The sequence below is a fragment of the Callorhinus ursinus genome, unplaced genomic scaffold (genome assembly GCF_003265705.2).
Source record: "Callorhinus ursinus isolate GAN/ISIS: 27379988/994484 unplaced genomic scaffold, GSC_fseal_2.0 scaffold4, whole genome shotgun sequence".
Lineage (NCBI taxonomy): Eukaryota > Metazoa > Chordata > Mammalia > Carnivora > Otariidae > Callorhinus > Callorhinus ursinus.
Window position 1 is genome coordinate 62301546 of NW_027397066.1, and position 26969 is coordinate 62328514.

At 38.5% G+C, this 26969-nt stretch overlaps 1 protein-coding gene across 2 annotated transcripts in view; it reads right to left on the reverse strand.

The window, feature by feature from the left end:
• The window catches only part of CNOT6L (CCR4-NOT transcription complex subunit 6 like), a 104602-nt gene extending 83132 nt beyond the window's left edge, over positions 1-21470 (reverse strand). Inside the window, exon 1 of one of the 2 annotated variants that reach the window (XM_025886954.2) lies at positions 21162-21470. Coding sequence is in view for 1 of the 2 variants with exons in the window: in XM_025886953.2 (XP_025742738.1) it covers positions 20874-20878 (5 nt within the window). In the remaining variant the exon portion in view is untranslated. Of the gene's footprint in view, positions 1-20873; positions 20996-21161 lie in introns of those variants that run through there. The other variant, XM_025886953.2, reaches the window with a different exon arrangement.
• Between the last annotated feature and the right edge of the window lie 5499 nt (positions 21471-26969).

A 26969-nucleotide genomic window follows, 5' to 3' on the forward strand; every position in this document is an offset into this window, starting at 1 on the left:
TTGGGGATTAATATAAAAAGAAATGTGGAAAAATAGCATAATGCATAAAACTTGTTAAATCACCAGGTTATAGACCTGAAACTAACATAACATTGTGTCAACTATATTCAAATTAAAAAAAAAAAGATGTGCAAAACCTTAACACTGAAAACCGTAACACATACTGACAAAAATTAAAGAGCTAAATAAATGGAGACATGCATCATCTTCATAGTACAGAGGATTCAACCCTGTTAAGATGTTAATTCTTCCCATATAGATCTACAGATTCAATGTAATAATTTCAATCAAATTCCAATGTAATTTTTATAGAAATTGACAAGCTCATTCTAAAATGTAAATGGAGCGGCCCCTGGTTGGCTCAGTCAGTGGAGCACATGACTCTTGACCTCAGGGTCATGAATTCAAGCCCCACACTGGGCATAGAGATAAAATCTTAAAAATAAATAAAAATAAAATGTATATGGAAATACAAAGGACCTAGCTTTGAAAAGGAAAAGCAAAATTAAAAGCTTACACTACCTGATTTCAAAAGCTATTATAAAGCTATGGTAATCATGGCAATGAGATATTAGCAAAAAGATAAATAGATCGAGAGAACAGAATAGAGAGTCTAAAAGTAAATTCACATATATAAGGTCAATTAATTTTCAACAAAGGTGCCAAGGCAATTCAATAAGGGAAAGGATAATCTTTAATAAATAGTACTGGATCAATTACAGTGCCATATTCAAACAAATAAGTCTCAACCTTTACCTCACACCACATACAAGAATTAACTCAAAAAAATAACATGTATTAATTTATATGTCTTATTAATTCACTTGTAGGAGTTTTCATTATCTATTTTAGAGAAGCTGGAGGAACTATAAATATAAACGCTAGAATTATAAAACATCTATATAAATTCTAAAACAGGAGAAAATAGTGATAAGTCTAGCAAAGATTTCTTAAATAACAAAAAAGCATGATCCATATAACAAAAAATTGGTAAGTTAATTTTCATCAAAATCAAGAACTTTTCTTCTTTGAAAGGCATCAAAAAAAAAAAAAAAACAATCCACAGACTAGGAAAAAAAACATTTGCAAATCATACAATAAAAAGAATGTGTATCCAGAGGCGCCTGGGTGGGTCAGTCAGTTAAGTGTCTGCCTTTGGCTTAGGTCATGATCCCAGGATCTTGGGATCAAGCCCCAGATGGGCTCCCTGCTCAGCGGGGAGTCTGCTTCTCCCTCTCCCCCTATGACTCCCCCTGCTTGTGCTCTCTCTGTAAAATAAGTAAATAAAATCTTTTTAAAAAATTAATTAAAAACAATGTGTATCCAGCATAAACAAAGAACTCTTAAAATTCAATAATAAAACTTTTTCAACGGACAAAATATTTTAACATATAGTTCAAGAAAGAAGATATATGGATGACAAATAAGCACATCATAGGATGCTTAATGTGATTAGTCATTAGAGAAATGAAAATTAAACCACAATGAGATACCACCACATACCTACTAGAATGGCTAATATTAAAAAGACTGACCAGGTAAGAATGTGGAGCAACTGGAATTCTCGTACACTGAAGACAATGAAAAATAGTACAACTGTGGAAAACAGTTTCACAGTTTCTTAAATAGTTAAATATATACCTATATGACCCAGACATCCCACTACTAAATATTTACCCAACAAAAATGAAAACATATGTCCAAAGACTCAATTGATCTCTAATGTTCTTAGTTTTATCTGTAATAGCCAAAAACTGGAAGCAACCCAAATGTCTATCAACATGCTGGTAGATAAATAAATGTAGTAAATACAACAATGAAATATAACTCAGCAAGAAGGAATTACTTATTGATACACATGAGAACATGGACAAATTTCAAAATAATTTTGCTGAGTGAAAGAATACAATTTTTCAATCACTACCTTGTACACCTGAAACTACTATAACACAATATGTTACTGACACTGGAATTAAAATTTAGAAAAGAAAACAATTTTATTAATTTCAGAAAACTGATTCTTTAGGCAAACTGATTTTCAAAAACTTGATCTAGAAGCAGGGGAGTTAAGTAATAGGAGGTCCAAACAAGTATTCATTTTAAAATAGTCCAGCACAATTTCTATATTAAGAAGTTGGTAATTCAATTCTTTTTCTTCATATGAATAGCCTCCTCAGAAACCCCAAGGATAGACGGGTAGATGATAATATGGCTAGAGACCCAGGAATACCTACAGCCTACTACTATCATACCCTTAACACCCTGAATCCAAGTAACTACACAATGAATGGATTACACAATGACTCAGAAACAGTTCATTTTTCTGACATAGAAACAAATTTAATACCTATTACTGTGCAGCTGACTATTCAACAGAGATAATACAAGAGAAACCATGTCCCCATTTCTCTAATGAATTCTCACACTAGCAGTTCCTTTCTTTCATTTCCTACTTCCTCTCTAAAACAAATCCAAATAAATAAGAAAAAATGGTTTGGGTTTTTTTGTTTATACTCTTACCTCCAAATTCACTGTCAGCCTAACTCAAAGAGTATACTCACATCCCTCTTAGAAAGACAGCTATAAGATATCCAGGTAAGCAAGAAAAAACCCACACAGATGGAGAACAAAGTTTCCACCCTGTTATATACTCAAGATGCTATTATGTAGTCAAGACAGATCTATCCAATACATCTGGCATGTGGTCAAGGATAAACATGGAAAGTCATTTGTCTATTCTCCAGCATTCTCCTTAGCATACTGATCATCAAAGGTCACTGAATCTGACTGCGGCAAATTCTCATTTGAATTTTTTTCCCTACAGTAAACCTACTAAAGTTAAGTGGGAGAAGGAAAAAACAAAAGCAAGAGAACTATATTCACAAGGATGTCTACAATATCAGAAAGCTTACTTAAGCATTCTAAAACTTCTAATCATTAAGAAGTACTGCCCAAAGAAAAGTATTCTCCTAAATCAATTGGCTGTGCAAACTGAAAGATGAGTAAACACGAATCCACAGCATAGTCTGTGTCTTCAAGCCTACCAGAAATGAAAACATCTTTGCTGCTATAAACAAAGAGTAAATATGTTCAGACTCGAGACAATTTGCAAGGGTAGCTGTAAAAAGATCACAGATCACTAGATAAGCCATATTGTTAAAAAGCAAGCATATCAACAACTATAGTTCTTATCAACTTTGACATATCCACTAGAAAAACTGGACTCAGCCAACATGTTTAAATGTGGAAAAAGAAAAAATCCTGAAGTAACATTTTTTTTTAAAGATTTTATTTATTTATTTGACACAGAGAGACACAGGGAGAGAGGGAACACAAGCAGGGGGACTGGGAGAGGGAGAAGCAGGCCTCCTGCCGAGCAGGGAGCCCAATGCAGGGCTGGATCCCAGGTCCCTGGGATCATGACCCGAGCTGAAGGCAGACGCTTAAAGAGTGAGCCACCCAGGTGCCCCCTGAAGTAACATTCTAATACTTCATACAAAATAAAATACTTCACCTTTTTCCTTCTTCTACCTTCCAATTTCAGGCTTTCCCTCTCTACTGAAATATCATCTGTGTATAAACTAAGACTATTATACTGCACCAAGAAAATATGAACACTAAGTCAAGAAACTGGTTTCTGTTATTAGAAAACTGAATCTGATAGTATCAAAAGCTAAGAATCTAATGAATCTCTCCTCATAATGAATAGCTTTTCTAATTATTTTAGCTTTTCTATTTCTTTAGAAAATAATTTAATTAAATCTTGACTGATATGAAAGTCTACAAGTAACCAAAATAACTATTCCCATACTTCTGACCTAAACCAAATAATACAATGCTTCAGAATTAGGTATACTCAGGAAGATATACACTTAAAAGGTGTTAAAACTAGTTTGACATTTCTGAGAAGCAGGGTTTACAATTTGGAAAAGCCATATCTAAATGTACAAGAGTCCATTAAAAATAGCAGAGTAGGGGTGCCTGGATGGCTCAGTAGGTTAACGTCTGACTCTTGATCTCAGCCCAGATCTTGATCTCAGGGTCCTGAGTTCAAGCCCCACATTGGGCTCCTTGTGGGGCGTCGAGCCTACTGAAATAAAATAAAAAGAAAAGAAAAGAGAAAAAAATAGAGTAAAACAGAAAAACCTTAGTAACCAAACTCTAAAACTTGATAAGGCACAAAGAAAAGCTCCATCCAGGAAGGGTTCCAAGGTGCCAGCATCTTAATTATGAAAGAATTTAAAAGGCAGGGCCAACGCTGACTCACATTGATCCAAAACAGATAGCATCAAACAACAGAGCTAATCCTTAACTTTTTGGCATGAATAAATGCCTAGGAGAGTACCACTCTACACATACAAATGACTGCCAAGAAAGTGGTGCTTTGTATTAAGCGGAAAAGGTTGGAAGGGAAGGGGTGTCAGCTTTAAAATAGTTCCGAAAATAGTTGCTTTATTAAAAGGATAAAGAATAAGAACTTACAAAGGCTTTCAGTCAAGCTTGGTTCCAGGAAAAGGATACTTTGGCCCTATGTGAAAGCAAAAACCAGCCATTGTAAAACACAGATATCCAGATTTTGTCGGCAAAAGGAAGAGCATTTATTGTTCATCATTTCCCACAAAGGTAGCAGAATCTTTAACTTGGATTCCTACTTTTTTCCTGGCAGGTAGATAACTCTGCAAAAGCAACAAAAAACAAACTAAATATAAAACTCTTCTGAATTTCAATCCTGAAGTCAAAATGCCAACTTGACAAACTCATCAAAGGTCACAGAGAAACAAATTTCCTGTTTTGTTACTTAAACTCATTACCTTCCTCCTAAGCTAACCAATACAGAATTTCCTTCTTGTTTTGAAGCTGACAAAATGAGGACAGTATACTTGCAACATACTAGGAACAGGCAGTTACCCAGAGTCAAGTAATAGAATTTGGTATCATTTTCTAAAACCCGGTTACATATAATCCATGTCTATTTTTTCTCCACTTGAGAAAAATCTAAATGAACATTTTTATTAGCAATTTTTAAAACCGTACTTTGAGGTTATTTTATAAGAAGAGGAAAAGAAAGTGTAATGCTTTATAAACATTTGTCAAAATTATTGCATTACAAACATCTGTCAAAAACCCATTATTTTTAATTATTAGAACTGTGTTCACTGTCCTAAAAACCTTATAGTCTAGGAAAGATAAGAAAATGTAAACAGTGATTACTGTATTATAAACATTTATGTATTTTCCATCTCTTTCTAAAATATACAAAGGATATATTACACTGTTTACAAATAATTGTAACAATGAAGAATGTGTACAAATTCCATAAAGGGCTACTAAGAAGAAAATCCAAGTGGAAAGGTAGTTCCTGACCCATCTAATGGATTAACTGTGAAATGTGCTATAAATACTATAATTCTAACTAACAGTAAAAATGACCAAAACTTGTCTATAACTTATATACACATATACCATGTATTAGTATTGCAATCCCTGTCCTCTTACTAGCATCCTAACAATGAAAGAAAAAGGAAGAGAAAAAGGAAGAGTTACAACTATTTTTCAAAGATATAAAAAATGATGGATAATGTCCCATACGCACTTATCATCCCTCATGTATGCTATATGGCTTTACTTAGTCTTCATCCTATTAAAATATGGCTCTCTCTGATCACTCCAATGAAAACTGTTCTTACTAAACATAAATGACAAAAAAAAAAACCTACATGACTTCAAGTTTACTAAATCAATTTTCAGTCCCCTTTTTAGTCAGCTCATCCTGTATGACTTCTCTGATTTTAAAAACTGAGGACCACCCTCTACTTCTTAAAACCTCCCCTCCTTATCTTCTGAATCAGATTAGAAAGAGGTTGAAGGAAGACAAGAGTTTGAGTGGGAGAGGTAAGAAAACATGTACTGAATGTCCAGTCTGTGTCCAGATACTGTGCTCAATGATTTGCACAGATTATCACATTTCATGTCACTAAAATTAAAACTACATGTTATTAATTCCCACTTTACCAATGAAGAAGCCGAAGAACAGAGAAGTTGTGAAACATCCAACATCTCACTGTTAATAAGTGACTAGAATGAAATTTGAATACACATGACTCCAACCACAAAATCCAAGATTCTTCTACTAAACTATGACAAATTTAATTCTAAACATTTATAGAGGAAAATGCAGAATAATAATCTTTTAATCTTGGGAGTGCACAAAACTTTTCTAAACAAGGTAAAGACCATAAGATTAAACGATACAAAAAAATTTAATGTCTATTCGGCAAAGAGCAAAGTCATATAATCAAAAGATCAAGAGGAAATGGGAGCAAGGTCTCTGTCATATTTATAATGGATAATGAGGTAATGTTTCTAATATATAAACAGCTTTTATAAATCAAATAAGAAAAAAAAGTAAACACCCCAATAGAAAAATTGAGAGTAAAGGTCATGATCAGGCAAATAACAAAAGACTGGCCAAAAAATAGTGAAAAGAAATACTATTAATCAAATAATTGCAAATTTTAAAAAAACATGGCTTGGGACACCTGGGTGGCTCAGACGGTTAAGTGTCTGCCTTCAACTCAGGGCATGATCCCAGGGTCCTGGGATCAAGTCTCACATCAGGCTCCCTGCTCCACGGGGAGCCTGCTTCTCCCTCTGCCTCTGCCTCTCTCTCTCTCTCATGAATAAATAAATAAAATCTTTAATAAAAAAACATACGACTTTATTATCAGAGTGGCAAAGATTAATAATGTGAATAAGAGTTTGGGGGAATAGGCACCCATTACACAGCTGATGTGAACAGAATTTTCTACATTTCTAAAGGGTAACCCAACAACATGTATCAAAAATTTTAAATGTGCAATCATTTTAATCCAGCAAGTCCACTTCTAGAAATTTATCCTTCAAAAAAGTGTGAAAGGGGGAGCCTAGTGGTTTAGTCAGATGAGCATCTGACTCTTGATTTGGGCTCAGGTCATGATCTCAGGGTCCTGAGATCAAGCCCACATCGGGCTCCCTGCTCCATGTGGAGACTGCTTAAGATTCTCTCTCCCTTTCCCTCTCAGGCCCCCGTCTCTTAAAAATAATTAAGTGTGAAGTGTACGTATGAATCTTTTCCCTGCATTACTGTTGATAACTGTCCAAGGTAAGGAAATAAATTGCCAATCGGTAAGGGACTGAATTATAGGACATCAATAAAATGAATTACAGTTCAGGCATTAGAAAGAATAATGTGTGCAAATGTAAAATGCTGCCTCTGCTGTGAGAAAGTCTGTCAGTTTTCAAAGAATTAAAACAGAACTGCCATATGATCCAGTTATTACACTCTCAGGTATATAACCCAAGAGAACTGAAAACATATGTCCACACAAAAATGTGTACATGAATGTTCATAGCAGGATTATTTATAATACCCAAAAAGTTGAAACTACCCAAATATCTATCAGCTGATGAACAGATGAACAAAATATGATATACCCATATGATGGCACATTACTCAGCCATAAGTAATGAAGTACTATTACATGCTACAACATGAAATAATCTTAAAAATACTGCACTAAGTGAAAGAAGCCAGACACAAGAAGTCACATACTGTATGATTCCATTTATATTTAATGCCTGAACAGGTAAATCCGTAAGAGGAAAAGTAGACTTGTGGTCGCCAGCAGATGAAGAAAGGATAAGGTTTCTTTTAAGGGTGATGGAAATGTTCTAGAATTAATAGTGATGGTTCACAACACAGTGGAATACTAAAACCACTAAAGTGTATACGTTAAAACAGTGATTTTTTATTGTGGTGATCTCACTTTTTAAAAAATGCTATCAATATTTTAAAAGCATGAGGCATATCTAATGATGGAAAAAATGACAATATGCTGTTAAATCAGAAAACAAATGTAAAAAATAGTATATAGAATCATTCTATTTATATATGTTTATGTGGTTATATACACACATATTGCCCAGAAACACACAATTGTTCAGTACTACAGTCTTGATCTCTATGAGATAGGATGACCAGGAAATTATGCCCTTCAGTTTTTTTTTATATAAGGAACATGTACTTCCAAAAGCAGACATGAAAAAGTATTGCCATGTGAAGAAAAAAAAAAGACAGTACTATGACAAAAATACACAAAATAGATGGAAACCAGGAGATAATACAAGCAAAGATTACTAACCTGAGGTCCATAAACCTCAGGAAATCTATAAATTTGCATGGGAAAAAAAATTACATCACCACCTTCACTAATGTCTAATGAAAATTTAGTACCTCTTTCAGTAAGAACTAAAACACCTACCATGATATTAGGAGTAACTGTGATCTTGGTCATTAACACAAGTTATATTTTCATATCGCATTATAGTTGTTACAGATATCTCAAAATATCATCTGTATGTACAACTTCAAAATTATGATAGTTATTATACTCACTACTAGATCTTGTAATTTAAATGTATTGATAGAGGCACATTATTAATATATCACAAATTTGTTTCTATACATTTCAGTATTTTAATGTAACAGGTTCCTTTTTAACCTTATTTTCTTTCATTCACTTAAAATCATTATTCTAAAAAGGCTCCAGCCTTCTCCAGTCTGCCAAAGGGTCGATAGCACCAAACATCCACCTATATCCAAATATACCAGTCATCCATTAGAGGCAGGAAGGAACACCAATCATGAGGATATTCTAATTATTCAGGCATAAAGCAATTAGGGCCTAAATCCAGGGAAAAACCACAATCATTCCAATTTTAATCAATTTGTCTAACACAGAATTCATAATTTTCCTCCCCAAATTATCTCCCCCTCCTTCTGATTTCTCAGTCATCTCTGACTTCTTCCTTCATATTTAATCACCAATGTCACTTTATTTTTATTTTTTTTTAAGATTTTATTTATTTATATATTTGACAGAGAGAGAAAGAGCACAAGCAGGCAGAGCAGCAGACGAGAGGGAGAGGCAGAAGCAGGCTTCCCACTGATCAGGGAGCCCGATGCAGGGCTCGATCCCAGGACCCTGGGATGACAAACCGAGCCGAAGGCAGACGCTTAACCGACTGAGCCACCCAGGCGCCCCACCAATGTCACTTTATTAAAAGCTCCAGCTATCCCAACTGACACAGATTTCTTGCCTTATCACTTCATATTTTAACTCTTTAAAAAAGAGCCTCCCTCCTTCCATTCTGATCTCAACTGATTCTACATACCTCAACCAGATAATCTTCTTAATAATTATTCCAGGGGCACCTGGGTGGCTCAGATGGTTAGGCGTCTGCCTTCGGCTCGAGTCATGGTCCCAGGGTCCTGGGATCGAGCCCCACACTGGGCTCCTGGCTCATCAGGGAGTCTGCTTCTCCCTCTCCCTCTGCCTCTCCCCCTGCTCATGCTCTCTCTCTCTCTCTCTCTCTCTGTGTCTCAAATGAATAAAATCTTTAAAAATAATAATAATTATTCCAACCTGCTCAAAAGCACTCAATGCTACCAATGTGTTTAACAGTCATATTGTGAGATTCTAAAACCCTATTTGCAGTTACTATTAATCAAAAGTAATATATTGCTATGTCCTATGAAGTATCATGTAAAACATTATAACAAAATTCAGGCATTAATAAGAGAACCTCAATTTATAGATGTAAAAGACTGCTTGGCTGCTCTAGAGTTGAACATAGGATAAAACTAAAATTCTTGGGCGCCTGGGTGGCTCAGTTGTTTACACGACTGCCTTTGGCTCAGGTCATGATCCTGGAGTCCCGGGATCGAGTCCCGCATCGGGCTCCCTGCTCAGCGGAGAGTCTGCTTCTCCCTCTGACTCTCCCCCTTCTCATGCTCTCTCTTTATCATATCTCTCTCAATAAATAAATAAAAATCTTTAAAAAAAACCAAAACACTAAAATTCTTTATCTAGGCATTCAAACCCCTCCCTAATAATCACATTCCAATTTGCCTTATCAGCCTCCTTGTTGTCACTGAACCTCTGGAAGCTAACCAGAAATTAACTAAATTTCCCTCTCAAACTTGAACCTGGACTTCCTTTCTGTTACTACATATTTGTTGATGTCATTTCTACCATTTGCAATGCCATTTGATTATTCATGCATTTATTAAACAGTAACTAAGCCCCTAATATATACTAAACACTCAGTACAGTGATACACAGTAGGGGTTTAACCCCTACAAACAACTTGGGCTACAAAGTAAGGTATCTCTGCCCTTAAAAACTCACAGTTTAATGGAAAAGTAGAAATAGAAACCAGGTAAATACAAGACAATATGGTAAATGTTATGAAAAAAGAATGCACAAGATGCTAGGGAAGCACAGAGAAAAAACATGAAACAAAGACTGGAAGTATCATCAGGCAAGATTTCTCAGAGTAGGAACAAGCTAAGGTGAATTATTAAAAAAAGTCAATGAGCTCATCAAGTGTAAAGTATTGTAGGCACATACAAACCATAAACCAAGCTATAAGTTACTCAGTATGACAAGTCTAGGGAATATGTTCAGGAGAGTGGAGTAATAAAATGATAATACTGGAGAAGTACACAAGGACAAGATCATGATGGGTCTTACACATAATCCTATGAAATCTCCACTTCCTTCTAAAGAAAGTAAGCAGCAGCAGGATATCCTGGAAAGTACACAGGTTTAGGAATTCCAATGACCTAAATCTGAATTTGAGCTGTCATTTCCTTGTTATGTGAGTTTCATCAAATTTGCCTCTCTGAGCTTCAGTATCCTCAACTATAAAATAGGGATTAATAATAGCAATTTTGCCAGGATTCTAACAAGAATTCATGTAAATCTCCTACGAGAGGTCAGCAAATTACAGCTTGGCTTGCCAGCAATTAATGGTTTTACATTTTTAAAGGACTGTTAAAAAAATAATAAAAACTACAACAAAAAACAAAGAATATAGGACAGAGATCTTAATGTGATCCACACAAAGCCAAAATATTTACTATATAAGGCCCTTTACATAAAACACCAACTCCTGCCCTCAGCACATAGTATGCAACCAAAAAATAGTAACTATTACTATTATTGAAGGATTTTAAGAAGAGAACTTAAGCAGTGTCAAATGAATTTTTGCAAGGATTTCTCTGGTGACAAAACGTATACAAAGGAACAGAAGTTAAAGGAGCAATAATGGACGCTGCAGTGTTCCACTACCTTTTCCTTTCCTTCCTTCTCCTAACCATAAAGGAGAGATCTTTATCCTTGTAGATTACAAACTGGTATGTACTCTATGTTATAGCACTTAATGGTCTTTGTCAGCATATTCTGCTTACACTTGCTATTTATCAGGGCTTAAATCCCTTATATGTATAAGTAGTTTAAGTATTCTGGAGTCAAACAGATCCTATTCTAAATACTGATTTCACCAATATTTAAGACTTGTTATTAACTTGTATGGATCCTAATAATAAGAAACAGTACTATCAGTTCCAAGTTTTGTTTTTTATATGGATGTGCCACATACTACTGTTCTAAGTACTTTATAGATATACCTGATTTAATCCTCACAACAACCCTGCAAGATAAGAATTATTATCATCTCCCTATTACAGATGAGGAAACTGAAATATGGTGTAGGGAGTTTCCCCAAGAGCTAGGAAATGAAGAATCTAAGGGCTCACATTATTAACCACCTACAGAATGAGACTCATACTCCACAGGATTTTCAGGAAAACTAGTTCAGATTACTATTTAAAGGGAAGGAGATGGCTTTTCACAGTCCTTAGTTCTCAGCAGTCCAATAAATACCCGTTCCACTTCCTAGTAAAAATGATTACCTTCCAAACTTTTTATTGCCCAGAACCCTGAATACAATAGTTGGTAGCCAGCTGAAACTTAGTATTTATTAAGTGAGGTATACTTTAAAGTGATTAAAATTCTTGTACTGTTTCAAGATCATATTCTGTATATTCACAATGTAAAATTTCATAAATTACCGAAGATTGCGCTGACATGAACCTATAGCAGAACATACTCTTGCCCGTTTTTTGGTTTTAAATTTAAACATGATCAGACAGCAAGAAAGTCTTTGTATAAAGAGACATTACAGTTAGTATAGCCTATATTTAGTTCTATTCTCTTAGTAGTATTTGTAACTGGTATTATATAACTCTGATCTATGTTACTCATTTAGGGAATCTAAGTAACGTGGGAAGAGAAAAAGATTCTAAACTGTAAGATTACAGAGAGGTTCTCTCTGCAGATGAATATAAGAAGATAAAGTGTTATAACTTCTACTTTGTGTCACCAATTAGTGTCACTAATTTCTACTGTTAATAAACAATATGAAATCCCCAAAATACCTGGCATCTATTCAGTATGAATTAGTCCCTCACAAAGCAAAGTGAACTACTTATTTCTTCAAAAAAATTAAAAATAGGTTTTTTTCTGTAATGAGATTTTAATGTGATCTGAAAAAAAATGAAATGTATCCTGCTACAAAAGAGAATACAGAACAAAAAATCTATTACCACTTACTAATTTTGACTTGTAAACAGAAGATTCTGGCTAATCCAAAGTTATTTAACTTCTGTGATGTATAACATGGGACAGAAATAAGTCTTTTTTAAAATATTTATCTAATCAGAATGTAGCTGCATGGACACACAATTGAAGTTCCAAAAATTAAAGGGTAATAATCACATCAAATGAAACATAACCTTACTTTGCAGAACAAAATTTCCTAAGAAAGCTAACAAGTTTTTTAGAAAACTTACAAAAACAAAACCATTCATGCTGAAATAATTTGGGAAAAAGTCAGTTAACAACCAGGTTCAAAATAAATATGGAATTCTTCATTAACTATACCCTCGATAATCACAAAAATGTGTTCCCATCTTTTTTATCCTATGGTTAGCTCTTCATTTATGGTTTAGTATTCTGCTTAACTGTGTCCCCCTCCAAACTAGCTATCAATGTAATCAGAAAAAAAAAATCCTCACATTGTTTTTATTAAACGTTTTTTGAAGAGAAACAATATTCTCCACTACTCAAGAAAGCTGAATTATTCAGAAAATCTTCAGTAAAGGATTAATCCCCTCCAAATGTGTATATGGATCAATGGGAAGGCAATTAAAGAACATTAAAGGAGTACGGAGGGGAGGAAATAAGGGAGAGGGAAAAGAGGGTGGTGAAAGCTAGCTCCTCTCTCTCAAACAAGTTAAGCATTATTACCTGCCTCTCAATACTGGACACAGTATCTTCACTTTTGTAATCCATATTTCATACTACCCTCAAAACTCAACCCTAACACCCCAGAACCCCTTCATGAGAGAAACACTCAACAAACTAGAAATAGAACTTCCTCAACCTAACAAAGAGCATCTATGAAAACCCCAAAGCTAACAACATACTTAATAGTGGAAGATGAATGCTTTCCCCCAAGATCAGGAACAAGACAAGATTATCTGTTCTTGACACTTCTTTTCAACAATGTACTGGAGGTTTCAGCCAAGACAATTAGACAAGAAAATGAAATAAAACGCATCCAGATTGGAAAAGAAGTAAAAACTATCTTCACTGATGACATGACCCTTGTTATACAGAAAATGCTATGTAATGAACTAAAATAGTATTAGACCTGATAAACAAATTCAGCAAGGTTGCAAGACACAAGATCAAGAGAAAAAATCAATTGTATTTTTATACACTTGCAATGAACCCCCAAAAATTAAGAAAATAATTCCATTTATAATAGCATCTAAAAGAATAAAATATTTAGGAATAAATGCAGTAACTTAGACTCTGAAAACTGAAAAATATTGTTGGGGGAAAAAAATCAAAGAAAATCTAAATAAATGGAAAAGACTTAGTATTGTTAAGATGGCAATGCTCCCCAAATTATCTACAGATTTAACACAATTCCTATCAAAATTCCAGCTGGCTTCATTGTAGAAATTGACAAGGTGATCCTGAAATTCATATGGAAACAGGAAATCCACCAAATAGCTAAAACAATCTTGAAAAAGAACGAATTTGGAAGACTTCCCCTTCTCAATAATAAAGCTATAGTGGTCAAGACAGTACTTGGTATAATGAAAATCAAACAAATCAATGGAATTAAACTAATTCCAGAAATAAACCTTCAAGTTTATAGTTAACTGATTTTCCAGAGGCATGACAAAACAATTAAATGGGCAAAGAACAGTCTTTTCCACAAATGGTACTGGGACAACTAGGTATCTACATGCAAAAAACATAATGTTAGACTCCCTACATCAAGGCATATGCAGATATTAACTCAAATGGATCATAAATCTAAATATAAGTGCTAGGGCGCCTGGGTGGCTCAGATGGTTAAGCGTCTGCCTTCGGCTCAGGTCGTGATCCCAGGGTCCTGGGATCGAGTCCCGCATTGGGCTCCCTGCTCCTTGGGAGCCTGCTTCTCCCTCTGCTTCTCTCCCTCTCTCTCTCCCTCTGTCCCTCATGAATAAATAAATAAAATAAAATAAAATAAAATAAAATAAAATAAAATAAAATAAAATAAAATAAAAAGAATAAATATAAGTGCTAAACTAAAAAACTCTTAGCACAAAACAGAAGCATAATCTCCATGACCTTAGATTAGTAAACAATTTTCTTAGATATGACACCAAAAGCACAAGCAACAAAAAATTAAACTTTCGGGGCACCTGGGTGGCTCAGTCATTACGGGTCTGCCTTTGGCTCAGGTCATGATCCCAGGGTCCTGGGATCAAGCCCCACATTGGGCTCCCTGCTCCCTGGGAAGCTTGCTTCTCCCTCTCCCACTACCCCCTGCTTGTGTTCCCTCTCTCGCTGTGTCTCTCTGTCAAATAAATAAATAAATAAAATCTTTAAAAAAAATTAAACTTTCATCAAAATTTAAAACTTTCATTCTTTAAAAAGACATCATCATGACAGTGAGAGGATAACTCACCAAGTTTGGGGGAAATATTTGTATCTATAAGATACAAAAGACTGTTACAACTGAGTTATCAAAAGATAAATAACAACTTAAAAATGGGCAAAGGATTTGAATACATACCTCTCAAAAAATATATATACAAATGGCCAATAAACAAATGAAAAGACACTCAGCATCTTTAAGGAAATGCAAATCAAAACTGCAGTGAAATAACTAACACTCAGTAGGAGAGCTATGATCAGCTATTATCAAAAAGATAGTAACAAATGTTGGCAAGGATGTGGAGAAACTGGAGCCCTCATACACTGCTGGTAGGGATGTGCAATGGTGAGGGTACTTTGGAAAACAGAAGTTCCTCAAAAGTTTAAATACAGAGGCACCATGGGGCACACCTGGCTGGCTTGGTCAGTAGAGCATGCGACTCACGATCTCAAAGTTTTGAGTTCGAGCCCCACACTGGGTACAGAGTCTACTTAAAAAATAAAATCTTTAAAAAATAAAGAAAGAGAAAATAAACACAGAGGCATACAACCCAGCACTTTTACTCCTAGGCATATACCCAAGAGAACTGAAACTATGTACGCAAAAACCTGTATATGAATGTTCATAACTGAATTATTTATAATAGCCAAAAAGTAGAAATAACCCAAATGTCCGTTAGCTGATAAACAAAATGTAGTATATATGCATACAATAGCATATTATGCAGCCATAAAAAGAATGAAATACAATATGGATGAAACCCTGAAAATGGGGTAAGTGAAACAAGCCTGTAATGAATGACCACATATTACATTAAGATTCCATTTGTATGAAATGTTCAGAATAGGCAAATATAGTCAGAAAGCAGATCAGTGATTTCCTAGAAGTTAAGGGTATGGGAGTATGGCGGGTACTCTTAAAGGATATAGGATTTATATCTCGGGTGATATAAATGTTCTAAAATTATGATGCTGGCTGCACAACTGTGAATATACCAAACACCACTGAGTTACATATTTTAAATGGGCTACTTCTATGGTAAGTGAATTCTATCTCAAAAAAACTGTTACCAAAAAAACCCTCCCAATTTTTTAGGTAGTCCCTGACCCACCCACCATCCCATTTCATGTTACTCCCTCAGAATGTCTGCGAACAGCTTATACTGTAGTGACTTGCGCTTGTTCATTCATTGTTTTGAAATAACTGAATTATGTTTTATCTCCTTTCCTCATAACCTACAAGCTTTGCAAGGGTTTCTTCTACTTCTTTCGTACTTTAGAACCAAGTATAATAATGGGGTAAGAATGGGCCCTCAAATAAGGGCTGGAATTTTCAAAATGCATTAAAAATATATACCATGGAGTAGTTAACAAGACTACCCAAAAGACTTCCTTTAGGGGTGCCTGGGTCGCTCAGTCCTTAAGCGTCTGCCTTCAGCTCAGGTCATGGTCCCAGGGTCCTGGGATCAAGCCCCGCATCGCATGGCGATGCTTGGCGGGAGGCCCGCTTCTCCCTCTCCCACTCCCTCTGCTTGTGTTCCCTCTCTCACTGTCTCTCTGTCAAATAAATAAATAAAAATCTTAAAAAAAAAAAAAAGCTTCTTTTGGAGGAATACAGATATATATAAAATTCCTCAGATCTTTAACCCAACTGTTCAGAATAAAAATACGTGGAGAACATAGAGCTAAGGTTTCACATTACAATAATCCTACGTAATGGAAGAATAAGTTATGATTTAATTAAAATTAAAGTTGCCCAGAGATAAAATTCATTTAATATACTAGAGGCTCACTGTTAGTGCAGTTAAAGAAAGTTGTAGTATTTTCATCATGAAACATGAGCACAAGTTAATAATTAAACCTTTGTTGTTTATTTGACGATTTTATTGTTGAGCGAAGTCTCACATATATTAAAATGACTTTAGAATTACCAAAATAGCAACAGCAAACAAGAAAACATAGTAAGGTCCACCTAAATATTTCCTTAAAGTATAAAGTAATAATAACATTTTATCCTAAAGAGAGAGTTAAAATTCAAAACTGTGTTTCCCATGGAACTGTAACACAGAAACTGAAATTCAAAGTCAATTGATTTCAAAGTACAAAGAGAAAAACTCAGAGCCGAAACCCAGTAGACCACAATGACGGTTGATGACTAGATAGTAAAGGAGAGACCTACTAAAGGTTATAAAATCCAATTGTTATGTTCTCTGTAAAATTTGTATCTTTAAATAGCTAGATTTCACTTGTCATTCAAACTCCTCATAGGAGAGAGCTCTTCCTCCTCTTGTGGCTTTAACTCCTTCAAGTATTATAACTCACCTTTTTGACATAATTTCATAAATATACGCTACCATCTAAAACAACATCATGAAATGCCCCAAGCCGTCCACCATCTGGGGACTACATTCCCATCCCCCTTGCATTCAAATAAGGCTCTGTGACAAATTCTCACCAGTCCAATGTGGACAGATGTTTGTCACTTTAAGTCTGGGAGTTCTTAAGAAATGGCTGTAAGTAACACACAAGGCTCCAAAGCCCTAAAGAATGCTAGAGCCATAGATGTTAAGGAGTGTGGGTCCCTCAAATACCACATGGAGGAAAGCCACAAGCCTGCTAACCAGGAGCACCTGCACAGAACTGTTACATGTGAGCAAAATACAAACTTACATGTGTTAAGCCACTGAAATTCTGGTGTATTTATTACCCTAATTAGCATTATCCAAAGTAATACATGCACAAAGTCTTATGTATTTCAATTCCCCCCAAAGACATTTGTAAGGGCTATTTTGGAAAGATTGTTTAAAAGCTCTTTAAGTAACATTAAATTTTAAAATCTAAACAATTTTCCACCTTAATTTTGTTGTAACATAATTACTTTAAACAATGATAGCAATGAGCAGTTCCACTGTTAATAAATTTTACTGTCCAGATGTCTTAATATTTTATTTTAGTTCAGTGTATTTTCATAATTACAAAGAAATGTTTTCCTCAATTTTCCCAAATTAAAAAATTATGAAGTGCTTTAAAACATTGTAATTCATAATGTCTAATTTGTAATATCTAATATATACTTAAAGGCAAAATTCACTATTTTACTGTTCTTAAAGTATTAAAAATTATCCATAATTTCCGTGTATTTCTTTATTTTATTATCATCTATAATTCTTAAGGTAAGAATTCTTCCTTTAAATATAACCATATGGCAGATAACTCTGTTCATTGTAAATGCACACATGCCCATAAGACACATACTTTAACAAAACCATGACATTTTGCATTCTAATAAAGTTCTCCCTACTGGGCTTCACAAAAGTGTTAAAATTTTAGTGCTTTACAGGTTTTTTTTAAAAAGTTTAACACTGCTGATAAAAATAAGGCCTAACTGGGAAACCTGGCATTAGTAAACAGATAGTACAAACTTAACCCAATGAAATTCCTCCCACATTCTCTTCACCCTGCCTTCACGAAAAAAGAAAAAAATCCTTCTTTAACCTCTCCATTGCCTTTAAATTCTGTATTTTTTTCCCACCACAATACAATTAAAATTGAACAGCACATTTACTACTCCACACAGAATAAAAATGGAAAACTAGTGAAAGCTGACTGAGGATTTTTCCTTAAACCATTCAGGAAAATATTCCAAGAGGTTTTTGTTTACCAAATTAGTCAACATGAACTAAAAGAGTTACACAGCAATTTTTTGGGCACTATTCTTTGTGAATCTATAAAGGTAAACTATAGTTTCTTGATCCATTTTAATGCTTGATTGTACTGGAACATATATGTGCTACATAACAGTGTGAACAATTTTTTCCAGGGCTACATAGAATTCATAAAGAACAGGGAAACTGAGAGATGCCTATTCAAAAATATGGGGGTAAAAATGTATGACTAGACAGTCTATAAACTAATATACTAGGCCACTTTAATGACAGTCTCATTTCTAGGAAAGACACAAAATACAACTTAAAATTGTTTATATATACCTTATGCATTATCAAAGGACTCTGAAATGTTCTATTGTCTTGATTTTTAACCTACAGTTACATAATATTGCTCTCAATTATCAAATAGGTATTTGTACTTCTATACATGTTTTTCAGTGCCCACAATCAGGGCCGCAGGAGGAGGAATATTTAACTAAGCAACTACTATGTGCCAAACATGTTTTCTCATTCTACCTCCAGGACAATCTTACTATAAATGTATTATCTGCTTGTTACAAATGAGAAAATTGAGGTTTATAGACATTAGGTAACTTGCTAAGGTCAAACAGCTAAGAAAAATGGCACAGCCAGAGTTCTGAGGTCTGTAAAACAAGTCCTTTTTTCCACTAAACTACATACGTTGTTTTTCCAGCAGTGGTCATAGAAAACAGCTCTCCACTCCTATTCTTCCCTCCACTCTTGTTCCCAGTGAACAGCCTGGAACATTTCTTTGTGAGACCAGTTTAGAAACAGAGCTATCTGGCCTTTATACAGAGCATGGTCTGCAAAGATCCGATCTGTATCATGACTTTATCCATAGGGTTTTAGCTAGATGAGCTTACTAAATGCAAACGGAAAGAGGGTGGAGTAAAGTAGAGCAAATAATTACCCAAATACCATTTCTATTTGGGTCTACAATGCACTGCACACCTATTGGCAGCTTTATCTTTATAGTTCCGTTTTGCTTAGACTACCCTCAAAATAGCTTCCCAGGAGCACACACTGGGTAGACAATAAAGGCTACTCGATCTAGGTTCTGGAGATTCTGAGTGAAAACTTGTTTGTACGTGACTATCCTGATTGACAATTAAGATAAGTAGGGGCAATACGGTAGTAAAATGTAGTACTGTGCTTCCAACGTGTACAAACGGCTCAGCCAAACTCCTGAACACAATCCATCTAAACAGCTAAAGAGGCCGAGTTAAGGACGATGACAGCTACAGTAACTTCCTCTTCCTCACCGACCTCCTCAGCTCGGCGCGTACACGCCTTTCCCCCTAGGAGGCAGGATAAAACAATTTCAAATGCACAAAATCGATCCAATCCCACCGACACCACAGGACAGGGAAGCCAGGCTCCATTTCTTCCCCCGCCTCTCAAGAAAAATGTTTTCTTAAAAATTGCATACATATTATCCAAGAGAAAATATCTGCAACGAAAACTGAAAACGTGTACTTAGTCTCTCCACCCAGCCTTCAGAGAAAGATGAAGGGAAGGGATCTCAACCCCGCGTATTCCCGAGATTTTACTGCTTTGATTCACTTTCCCTCGGGTCCCACCGCCGGCTAGGGGAAGAGCTTGCAGTTCGAACGCCAAAATCTGCCTTCGCCTCTCCTCAGCAGACGCGGAGGCGGCCGAGGCGACTGCAATCGGCGCGTTCCGCCTCCGACCCTCACCTGCCCAGGCCTGAGGCAGCGCCCTGGGCCCCCGCGGGCCCGGCGTCCCGGGAGGCGTCCCGGGAGGCTGGCGGGAGGCTGGCGCGCTGGCGGGCGGGCGCCGAGGCGGTTAGGCCGCGCTGCAGGCCGGCGCGCTTCCTGCCGGGCCCCGGGAACAGCGGCGCGGCCCCGACCCGCGGCTCTCCCGGCCTGGCTGCTGTGCGCGTGCCGCACACACACTACCCTCCCCGGCCGGGCCGAAGCCGAGCAGCTCTCACCTGCGAGGCACCGGAGCCTCGGCCACAAAAAGGGAGGGACACGCCACTCGGGGGGTCCCAGACACACGAAATCCGCCCCCAGAGTCCCGGGCCCTGGGCGCGGAGCCCCCCCCAACACACACACACACACACCCCGGAACCTTCGCCGCCTCCGACAGCGACGCGGGTCAACCCCACACCCGACACACACCCACTCGCTCTGGGTCCTCAGGCAGCCTCCCCGCCCGCCAGAGTCCCAACTCGCACACCCACACTCGCATTTGTCCCTCTCCCACCTCATTTCCCCGGGGACACGCTCCTCTTCCCACCATTCTCGATCTACTAGGAGGCACAAAAACACTTTACCTCATTCTCTTCCTCTGGCCCAGGAGGGGCAACAGCAGCCATTTCCCCGCGGCACGGGAAACACACACACACACACACACAAACACGCGCGCGCGCGCACCAGGCCCCCACAGATGCTTCCCCTCCGAAGCCGCAGACGCAAACACAAACACCCACGGGCGGGCCTCGCTCCCGCCCGCCCCGAAGGGAAGCCGCCGCGACAGGCAGGGCCCGCACCCCGCTCGCGGGCGGACGGGCGCACAAGGCGCCTGGGCCTGGGGTCGCGGAGGGCCTGCGCCCCCTCCTCACCTGCATTCAGCGCGCCGGGGTCCGGGCGGCGACGGCGGCGGCGGCGGCGGGGCGGCTGCTGCTGGTGCTGGTGCTGCGGCGGCGGGGGAGGCGGCGGCGGCGGTGGCGGCGGGGCTGAGGGCAGCAAAGACATGCAGGCAGCCCGCCGGGGGGAGAGGCACCGGCCGGAGGGGACGCGGGGCGGGCGGGCCGGGCCGGGCCGCCTGAGGAACAGCAGAGGCGGCGGCGAAGAGGACGGCTGACGGGAGCGAGGAGACGGACTGGGGGCGGGGAGGGGGACGAGGGCCGCGCCGCCGGGTTTCAGGGACGGTGACCCTGGGCGCTCAGGAGAGGCCCCGCGGCCGCCGACGCGAAAGCCCCCTGCCGGAGGAAGCGGCGCCCCCGCAGCCTCCGAAGCCTCGGCTATTACTCCGAGAGCGGCGCAGAACCTGGCCTTGGCCTTGGCCTCCTGGCGCTGGGGCTGCCGCCGCTGCGGGGGTTGCTGCTGCGCCTGCTGCTGCTGCCGGGCCCAAGGCTGCCGCACAGAGACGCCAGCTTTCGGTGCCTTCGCTCTCGCTCACACACGTTCACACCCCCGAAGGCCGGGGGAGAGGCGTCCGCGCGATATCGGTACTAAGATTAATAACAAGGTGCAGAGAGTGCGAGAAGGAGGAGGGTTGATTGACGTGGAGGGGCTGGCGAGAGTCAGTCACTCCCCTGCGCGGGGGGGTGGGGGTGGGGGTGGGGGAAGGAGGCGGAGCTCCAGCGCCGCGACTCGGCCCCGCCCCCTGGTCACCGCGTTTGGTCTTGGCGCGCGTGCGCGCGTGGCTGCCCGGAGTCTTACCCATTTTCTCCTTTACCCTTACCGCTTTTTTACTCTCTTTTCTTGGCTTGAGTGACGAGCGGAACTGGGAAGACAGGTAGGGTATCAAACATCCACGTCCACAAAGCCATGGTGGGGAAGAGACTGGCGAACCCTCCTCACCCTGTGTTCGTGCCTGGACTCGGCGCTGTTTACTGCATGCTCGCCAGAGGCTGCCTGACTGCGAAGCTGAGCGCTGGTCTGGGTAGCTAATGAGACGCCAGGTGAGGTGAAGTGACGGAAGGAAAGGTTTCCTGACATCTTCGATGGGTTTTTTTGGTTTTTTTTTTTTTTACATAAAACATCTGTAAGTTGTGTCGCGAAAGGTAAATAAAAGAACCTGTGACGCTCTGCGTTAATCCCCTTCCTATTTATTTGCTAATTCTCCCTTCTCGCGATAGAATTACGTTCGTTTGGCAGTGCCCCCCCCCCATGAAAACATCAAAACGTAAACGAGAAAGATTAATGTTTACTTGGTGAATGTGGCCTTGACATTTTAAGTTTCTGGGGTTTAATTATGTTTTTGTGGATCAGCTTCTGCTTTTTACCACCGGTAGTCCAAAAATTATACCAACTCTAGAGGCAGAATACTGCTATTGCTTGAATTTCTCGATGCATGCTCCGGGCTTGCGTACTTAAAACAAGCAGCATAAGGGTGTATTAGCGGCGTAGAGTATTTTCCCCCCAACAGGGGTGTTGTTTAGCATACTAAGCATGTTGTGTTGGTTGGAATTAATTAGGCCTTTATTATTGAATGTCAAAGGCCTTCATTACCGGGGGGGCGGGGGGGGGGAGGTGTGGTACATACAAATCATCATTTAGCCAGAACTGGTCAGATATTAAGAGTCCACCATTGCAAAAGAACAATTGCACCACTTTCATTTTTGTCACCAGAAAGTGAGTGAGTGAGTGAAGAAGCCCCTTAAGATATAGAAGACTGTGGGCTACTTTGTTTTCCAACCGTGTTAAGTTTCTGTTTCCCTCTCTAGCACCCCCATTCCAGCCTCTGTAATAGTTGTCAAAATGGCCTTAATCCTGGAGGAAGCCTCACTCATTCCCAACTATCTTCACTCTAGGCTGACGTATATGAATAGTGATTTCTAACTTTGTAAGTAATAAAGAAACAAGGCACTTCAGGAGCCCAGAATAGTAAACCTGCCTGAATGGCCTTTTGCCACAGCATTTCTATTTGGCACACACTCTTCCCCCAAGGAGAAATACTACCAACTGCTGAAGAAAAGAGGAAAATAAACATCTGAAAAATGTAAATGTGATGATGGCATATCCTCAAAAGATTTAAGCTTCTTCAAATACCTATAGATATATAAATTCCTAGCTATTCGTTTATATATAATAAACAAAGATCTATGGAGGGGATATTATGTTCCAGACATTGTATTTAGCCTCAGAAACACAAAGATAAGCATATATAGTCCCTATTCTTATGTAGCTCCCAATGGTTGTAGGGGAAACAGACTCTAAACAGGAAATTCTCACAGAACAACCAGAAATGAAATTATGAAAGGTAACACAAAATTAATAGTCACAACAATACCCAGGAGGATAAGGCTGATGGCACTGGCATTTTTACCAGAACCATATGCTGTCTCTGCTATCACTCTCACAGGCTGACTAGCAAGTAGCGACTGGGGTGAGGAAAGAGGGGATAGACTTTGCGGATGTTAAGGAAGCATTAATAAATGGTGTGGTTTGTTAGTCTTGAAGCTCAGGTTTATATGGGGAATGTTCATTGTTGGTCTCTGAATTTTATATAGTAAATGATCACAATCCATTGAATAATTGTAATTGTGACATTCGGAGTTAAGAATAGTAGGTGGGATTTTTTTTAATTAAAAAAAAACAATCGAATGCAGATTAAGTTTAAATAACCTCTACTCTCAGGAATGTTCTCTCTATACCATAGCAAATGTATTGACTCACCAAAAACAAAAGGAAAGTAAAACTTTTCTATGTTAATAAAAATAACTATATCATCCCAAAAACAGATTGTTTTTCTCATTTGCTATGAGATTGAGATCAGAGAAATAATTTTCAAATAGTTGGCATTGTATAGATGCTGAGAAATTAAATCATCATTGATACTAAAAAACTCTTAAGAGTCCAATTAAAAATACATTGCAATAACAACAAAACATTAGCACTTAAGCCATTTTTAAAAAGCAGTTTTATAGTAGATCAAAGTTTGCAACAGAATGGTAACCTGTTTTGATGTCTCATTTCATGGGAATTTTTCATGTTTGTCAGACATTGCAATTTTTTATTAAGATTAAAAATAAGAACACATTAGAAAAGTCTCTCTTTTTAAAAAAGTGATTTATCCCACTGAAAGCTTCTGGCTTAAGTAAGGCCTTTTTGACCAAGTTGGTAATAGCAGCACTGTGTAGGTACAATTTGTTCTGAAACAACACTTATGTTTATTTGCATATTTGTTACAGAATTGTTCATTCCTTCCCAATTAAAAAAAAAGTACTTGAGGGACGCCTGGGTGGCTCAGTTGGTTGGGCATCTGCCTTCGGCTCAGGTCATGGTCCCAGCATCCTGGGATCGAGTCCCACATCCGCCTCCCTGCTCAGTGTGGAGCCTGCCTCTCCCTCTGCCTCCCACTCTCCCTGCTTGTGCTCTTTCTCTGACAAATAAATAAATAAAATCATTTAAAGAACAAAAGTACTTGATGTTCTAGTGACCACCTGTGTCTTTTCCAAATTAGCAATTAATATTTGATCTGAGTATATCCGATCTCTCCATGTTTTTTCTGTCAGTAGCATAGGTAACTGGACCTATAAGATCCCTGAGAACTATGTTCTTTTGTTTTCTGAAATTCTGTTGAACAGTTTGCTCAAAAGGCAAAGGTTTAAAGTTTTTTATTTAAGAACATCATTACTATTTGATAAAGAACTAAATTTGACTTTACTGATTTCAATACACTTAGTAGCTACATAATTTTTCAAGAAAAGTATCACATTTATTTAGTAAGATGTAATTGGTAAAATAAATTAAATGTAATTTTACCTGATACTCATTAGTACAACTTTTAAACAGGTATTAATCAAGATGATCTTGAATTTTTACTTCCCAGACCTCCTGACAGGGCATCTAAACTATATTCCAGTGACATATTCTACCCTTTACTGAACCACATTCCTCTCCATCTTCCCATCTTAACTTATCTTATTCCTCTTCTGTCTCCCTGTATCCTCATTACTTTATTTCTAATATTTTTTAAGCTACCATCTACCATGGCTATATCCATCCAAGAAAGGTATCTTTAAGGGCCTCTGCCCCTCTCCAGGTTCACCAACTCTCTCTGTCCATCAACCTCCCCTTTATTCCTTTCTCTAGAATGACTTTGGATGACACCAAGGACCATCCCACCACCTTGGCCAAAGATGAACATTTTCCACCATTATAGTGTGCCATATGATATGTTAGTCCTAGATAAAATGGCAAAGCAGGCAAAGTTCATCTTGGTGCCCTCCTGCCTTCTCTTTCTTTCTATACTTCCCATCTCAAGTTCCTTGATCCCTGAATATTCAGAATCTCCACCCCAGCCCCATCAACATCAGTACCACTCTTTCTAGTACTTACCTTATTCCAGAAATTTTCTAATTAAGCACTACCACCACCTAGGGTACAGAGGGGACCAGATAGCTGGGACTTCAACTAGAAAGTTTCTGTTTTACATATTGACCATCTATTTGTCTCCCTGGTAACTTTCCTTTTCCTACAGACAATATTCCTTTCTTTTGAAGAAACTATGTGACTTTAGTGGCAGCTGCAGCTCAGTCCCCCAACTTCTTGGCTGTAGAGTGGGCATGTGACTCAAGCCAAAGCAAGCAGAGCTCTTTCCCAGGAGATGTTCAGGTGGAAATAAGGAAAGAAGGGCTATCCCACTACAGTGGTAGTCTGAGGAAAGAAGGAAGTCTTGATAATGGCAAGTGGCCACATACTGCTTTTGTGGAATGAAGCCATTACACAGAGATGAAAGTAGAGCAAGTCCTAGTGGTGCACCAGTCTGAGGTGCCAGTCACCCATGGGGTCCAGCTGCACCTTTTCACATAGTACGGTTAAATTAGTCAATTCCCTTCTACTTCTAGACTAACTTGAGTCGGACCTCACAACCAAAACATCCTGACTAATACATTGTGTCTCTGCATGAAAGTTCTTTCAAAGAAGGCTAACTGCTGCTAAATAAGTTTGAAAGTCACTGAACTAAACTATAATATGACATTATTATTGGTTGAGGACGCCTGGGTGGCTCAGTTGGTTAAGCGACTGCCTTCGGCTCAGGTCATGATCCTGGAGTCCCGGGATCGAGTCCTGTGTCGGGCTCCCTGCTCGGCGGGGAGTCTGCTTCTCCCTCTGACCCTCTTCCCTCTCGTGCTCTCTATCTCTCATTCTCTCTCTCTCAAATAAATAAATAAAATCTTTAAAAAAAAGACATTATTATTGGTTGAATTATAGTCTACCAAACATTGAAGGTCACCTTGTCCTAATTCATATTCCACATGAGGAACCTATGGCAAAGTGAGTTGCTAAACATCACACAGGCAGTCAATGGCAAAGTCAGTGTTAGGAACTGATCTCAGTTCTCTTTGTTACACTATCCTGTCACCTGTTTAATTCCTCCCAATGATATTTTTAAGAGGGAATTACTTAGAGAAACAAACTTAATCTAAAAGAATAAATCACAACAGTGGCAATTTCACTTACTGACTGCTTAGTGAGAAGCTATTTGGCTGCATGGAGGCCATAATAGATGCCTTTTCCTCTTTAAGCCTCTCAGATGTGGTTCATACTGGGCCCAAACACACTCTTTTGAGTCTAAGACAGGTCAGAGCTACAGGTTTTAACACCATCTTTAGGCTTATAATTTCCAATCTACATTTTCAATCCAGAGTTCTCGCCACACATTCAGACCTACATTGTCAATTTCCTGCTGGGTATCT